The 5,723-nt window shown below is 38.8% G+C and overlaps 1 protein-coding gene across 1 annotated transcript; it reads left to right on the top strand.

Moving 5' to 3' along the window:
* The first annotated feature begins 1,020 nt into the window (after window positions 1–1,020).
* Window positions 1,021–5,410, top strand: LOC113304233 (AT-hook motif nuclear-localized protein 9-like). The gene is made up of 5 exons (XM_026553297.1): window positions 1,021–2,382; window positions 3,024–3,091; window positions 3,813–3,944; window positions 4,495–4,656; window positions 4,871–5,410. The coding sequence occupies exons 1-5, from the start codon at window positions 1,971–1,973 to the stop codon at window positions 5,129–5,131; spliced, it is 1,035 nt and encodes a 344-aa protein (XP_026409082.1). The 5' UTR covers window positions 1,021–1,970; the 3' UTR covers window positions 5,132–5,410.
* The last annotated feature ends 313 nt before the right edge of the window (window positions 5,411–5,723 follow it).

The following is a 5,723-nucleotide window of genomic DNA, read 5'->3' as shown; positions in this document are numbered from 1 at the left end:
CCGTACTTTCGAGATAAATTTCATATGCAAGTAATTTGGCGAGCAAGACATCTGGAATGTTCCAGAACTTTCTCCGCAGCGACTTGGTTAACAAGTATTTCAGAAACTTCTAAAACTTTCCTGACGGATTATGGCACTGGATCGGTGGAAGCGGTCCAAACTGACATGGACCAGCGGATTGACTGGCGGGCCTTGACTTTGACCGATGGGTTGACTTTTTGAATTTAACTGGATGTTAACTACGACTATCGATGTCTGTCTGGAAGGACTTGCTGGAAGACTGGTTGACAAGCATAATGAGTCGATAGTATGGATGGAGGACTGGTTCATAATGATCAAAAATAGATCTTGATCGATTGATGTTGACTTCCACTGTTGACCGACAGTTGACTTTGATCATTGATTGAAATTTGACTTCATGGCAGACTGGGTAGATTAGTGGGCTGCGTCGGTTGGTTGGATATCAGATTTGGATAGTAGATGAATGGTGGTCTAAACAACATTCTGGCCTAATATGTGGTAACTATATCATGGTACAAACAAGTTCGTTAACTCACAATCACGTGTATAATTCGATTTAGACTGAAAATTCGGTAAACTAAATCGGGATTGGGTGATTCGGAAAAATTTGGAGAATTGTTAACTAGCCTTGACCCTAGCAGTTAATAAATGGGAGTTGGGAGCCATGACTCACGAGACATGATAGATGATTGTATATCCACAAACAAATTTACTGTCATTCGGTTAAAACTCCAAGCTTTTACAGCTTGCACCACTTATCCATTTCTGTTTGACATTTGTTTCAAATTCAATCATGATTGAAAACAAACGAAAGTAACAACAAAAGAACAAAAACCAAATCCCTATTTTATCCTTCCGGAATTAAAAAACATTATAAACTAACAAAAAAATATTTTCTTTTTCAAGTCCATGATCCAATACATCCTGCACTCACCCAATTTTAAAATACTTCCCTAGTCCCTCTCTATTGGATTTAGATATATCCATATCCATTAAATATCTCTCATTTCTGTTTTGTTTGTTTCTTCTGCAACTCTCTCCTCTCACTTTTAAAGCAATCACCAATTCTCTCTCAAAAACTCTGTTCATCATCAGGAGAGAAAAGTAAAGTAAGTTTCCCAGTGCGAGCTCACTGCCCTATAAATGTAGAGAGAGATTGAAAGAGACCCTCTTGTTTTAGTCCACTAGTACTACTACTGCTACTGTACACACCTCTATCTTCTATCTCTAATGGTATAAATTTTGTTCAGAGAGAAAGTCAGCAATTTACGGCCTTGACTGGTAACAACACAACAATAACTCGTCCGGATCTCTCTTTAATTTATCTTTTTTTGAAAAAACAACCCTTTTTTCATCACTATTCAAACTCCCCACTTTCATCACTCATTTGTTTTGTTTGGGTTCTGCATTTTCATGGAGTTTTTGAGGGTTTCAGCTGTGTTTTAGAGTACCCATTTGTGGGTTTTATTTAGGGTTTTCTGTTGATGGTGATGAGGGGTTGCTAAAGGTGTGAGCTTTTTCTTTTTTTTGGTTGTTTTTCTCTTTTGCTTTGGGTCTTTTCTCTGTTTATGTGTCTTCCCATTGAAGATTTCTGAGTTTGAGGAGGTGTGTGGGTATGAACTGAGAAAAGGGTTAGCTTCATCTTCAGTTTTTTTTTTGTTTTCTTTTAGGATTTTCAGTGATTTTTCAGTTAGTGTTGATGTGGGTTTAGTTGGAAAGCTCTCAGTAACTCTGGGTTCTGCTCAATTTCTACAAAATCTCTAGATTTTGAATCTAGGGTTTTGTTCTTCACTCCTCTGTGGGTTCATCAAGTGCATTGCAACTTCAATTTGTACTTTGTTTGCTTAGGGTTTTGATCTGCGAAGTGGAAATTTGGTACCTTGATAGAGTTTTGGGTACATAAATTGGTTGAATTGGAAGCATTTTGTGATCAATTAACAAGTAAATGCATGGATGGGAGAGAAGCCATGTCGTTACCAGGGGCACCTTCATATTATATGCAACATGGACCATCGGGTTTTCGCCCATTAGCTAGTCACCAACCGCAGCAGCACATACCAGTTCAATCCCATCTAGGAGGAAATTCTGTAGGATCATCACCATTTCCTCCTCAAGTTGAGTCAACTTCAGGGATTTCATCACATGGTGGTGGTGGTGTCAATGCTGCCATTCCACAAGGGGAAAGTGTAAAGAGGAAAAGAGGAAGACCTAGAAAGTACGGAACCGATGGAAGCGTATCACTGGCATTGTCGCCCATCTCATCTCCTCCTTCAGCATCAGCCTCCTCGCTGTCGCCAAGCCAGAAAAGGGGTAGAGGCCGGCCACCTGGAACTGGCAGGAAACAACAATTGGCCTCACTTGGTAAGATTTTTCTTAATAATTTATATTGTTTAGTATGATACTTCATTTGATTAATGTTCACTTTTGGTATGAGTTGGACAGGAATAAGTTTCACCCATGATGCAATTAAGCATTATGAACCCCATTAGCTTTTATTTGATTATGCACTTATCTGTCAAAGAGAATTATTCAATTAGGAGGGTCCATCACAACGACTTCTTTAAGCTATTAAAAGATTGGTATGTTGAAATAGCCATTTAAAAATCAATTACAAGTTGGGTTTATTGACTTGCTTAGATTTTGCTTCTAGTATAAAGAACTTTCAGGGTGCGAATGTCTGAATTTCTCTATACACTTTTGTTAAGCTTATCCAATTTTTAGCAGATATGAAAATTTTACCCTTTTATTGGTTAACTACGGAACTACCCATTCAAAGTTTGATTGCAGTATACTAGTATTTTTGATAGCTGCGGTTAAAGCTAATTCCGTGCTCCCTTTCCAAAAGTGCCTTTATTGATTTTTCTTCCATTAGCATCCATCTTACTTCTTTTACTGGTTGGTTAACTAATTTAGTATATTCTTCGTTGAAAAAAATGTCTAGAGGGTGTTTTTCTTGTTTGTATGTTTTACGCATCATGACTCTTGCCAAACTTCCATGCTAGGTGAATGGATCTCAGGTTCAGCTGGGAATGGTTTTACCCCACATATAATCACAATTGCAGTAGGAGAGGTTTGCTTCATACCTGTCCATTTTCTATTCGCCCTTCTATGTTTCAAATCTGTTGCTTGCACTCTTTCAATTACATCAAGTGAAGGGTTCATATTAATTTGAAGGAAATATTTCCATTGTTTCATTATGAGTGTTTCAATGCTTTGAGATTATTATACTGCTACTGTTTACTAGGCATGGAGCATTGAATTCCATGGATAGTCATGTGCACGCCAATAATTTCCTCACTATTAGAAAGTGAAATTAGTCCATTATTGTCCTTATAGTGGTAGTGGATATAGTTATGTTTATGATTTGCTCGATTTGGCAATGTAGTAGAATGTGCGAATGGATGATCCATAGTGATCTGATAGTAAATTGATGGGTTATGGTAACACCCAGTTCAATGGATTAGAACAATGTTAAAAAAACGGAATGTAAGATTCTCGAAATAAAGGAGTAGAAAATTTCGAATGCTGAATCAGCTGAACTTTGATATTCTAGATAACATTAGCTTCATCCCTTATGGAGGAACTTCCTGTCTTCCTCAGCAAAATGTTATTGCCATTTGATTATTATTTGGAATGTAGCACTTTCTCATGTTACCATTGAATTACTGAAGGCCCTAATTGACTCATGAAACCTTCCTAAATGTTAATCTATTCTGGGTTGCCTTCAGATGCAAATCGTATTAGTTCATTAGTGTCTCCGTATAACTTGATTCTTGTTCCTTCATGTGCAGGATATTGCTTCAAAAATAATGTCATTTTCACAGCAGGGCCCAAGAGCTGTCTGCATCCTCTCAGCTAACGGGGCTGTGTCCACAGTGACACTTCAACAGCCTGCGTCTTCTGGTGGCTCCGTCACATATGAGGTTCGTCTTTAACAGAACCGAAGTTTGTTTTTTGTACTCTGGCCGCAATATATAGGAAAAGGTTAGAACATGGATTAGCAGTATATAAGATGTCTAATTCCATTTAGTAGTGAAATGTTATGGACGTACAAGTTGATTCGTGATATCTCTTGCAAATATTTATGGCATATTCAAGGACTGAGGGTTTGCATGTTGGTGTCTGAACTTTTGTTTGTTGGTACTGTAGTCTTAAATGACTTCATGAGTGAGGGTTCCCGTCCTGAATTTTGTTACAGAATATCCTGCTGCCTCTCCCAAGTGTTAAGGAAGTTAAGGAACTTTTGTTGAAATGGTTGGTTCTTACTATACCAGGAGTTAGCTTTTAACTGAAAGACGCTATTATTTGCAACAGTTAGCTCTTGTTTTGCAAAATACCTTACCACTCTCTCCGAGTGTTTTTCATCTCCCATTACAGTTTTCAATGTTCTCAATTTTGTCGATTATCAGCTTAACTGAGGAAAAAACATCTGTTTAATTTGCTAACTGAATGTTGTTACTTTAACTTGCACAGGGGCGGTTCGAGATACTATGCTTGTCAGGCACTTACTTGCTGACTGATAATGGTGGGTCTCGCGGCCGATCTGGTGCCCTCAGTATCTCCCTTTCTAGTCCAGATGGCCGAGTGATTGGTGGCGGAGTTGGGGGAACTCTCATCGCAGCAACCCCTGTCCAGGTAATCAATTTGGTCTGAACCCTCATGCTCTCAGTTTGTCCTTTTTTCAGATGAATGTATTGCACAATTACTCTGCATTTCAAGGGATAGATTTTATTAGATTCGCCAATTCCTATCCTCTATACACCAGAAAATTATTGATAGAAAGAAAGCCATGCCTCTTTATGGGTCTCTGTTATTTATACATGACTGATGAATAACCACCTTATTACAGGTGATCGTGGGGAGTTTTATACACAATACGAAGACAAAGATCAAAACAGAAGATGTTACTGGCTCTGGCTTGCATTCTGACATTCAACTTACTGACGGTGGTGATAAACTTGCCAGTCCACCTACCAGCAACACACAACACCAGAATATGACTCCAAGTACAACCATGTCCATGACTATGAACGCGGGCTGGCCAGGATCACGGTCAGCAGACATGAGGGGTGGTTCCACGCACTTTGATATCGACTTAACCCGTGGATGATGATGCATCTGAAACTAGAATCTGCTGCTCTCTAAGTAAAGAGATGGATTTTCTTTTACTAACATTATTTGTCAGAATTAGCAACTCAGTAGTATATACTCGTAGCTCGTGAAAATTCTTCGTTAGCTCTTAACTGCATTTGGCCTTCCATTATTATGACTCAGGGATTGTGTTTCCCAAACAGGTTCAGATACAAAATTATGGGTTCTATTTATTATATCTGCTTAGTGGCTTCAAACTGTATACTCAATGGATCAATCAAAATTTTAGTTAGAATCACACTAGGTTCCGTTACTTCCGTCTACTCCTCACTGTTTTCGTGTCCTGAGGTTTTTCTGTTTCTGGTGGCTTTTGTATGTATCAAAGAGAGATCCAAGGTTGTATATAGTAGTGAATCACCCAAACTGGCAGGGTCTGTGAGCCTGGAACATGTCGCGTCTCCAGGTGCTACATGTGATGGAGTGTGTGAGCCTTGAACATGTCATGCAAAGGTGGGACTGGTGAATGGATTGTTGGACTTGGTTAGTTTCGGTTTGATGTTTGGATACACTTTGGAAAAGTAACTTTACGATTTGACAAAGTCAGAGGTCAA

The sequence above is a fragment of the Papaver somniferum genome, chromosome 8 (genome assembly GCF_003573695.1).
Source record: "Papaver somniferum cultivar HN1 chromosome 8, ASM357369v1, whole genome shotgun sequence".
NCBI lineage: Eukaryota > Viridiplantae > Streptophyta > Magnoliopsida > Ranunculales > Papaveraceae > Papaver > Papaver somniferum.
Note: the sequence above shows the minus strand (reverse complement) of the source record. Positions and strands in the feature narration are given on the sequence as shown.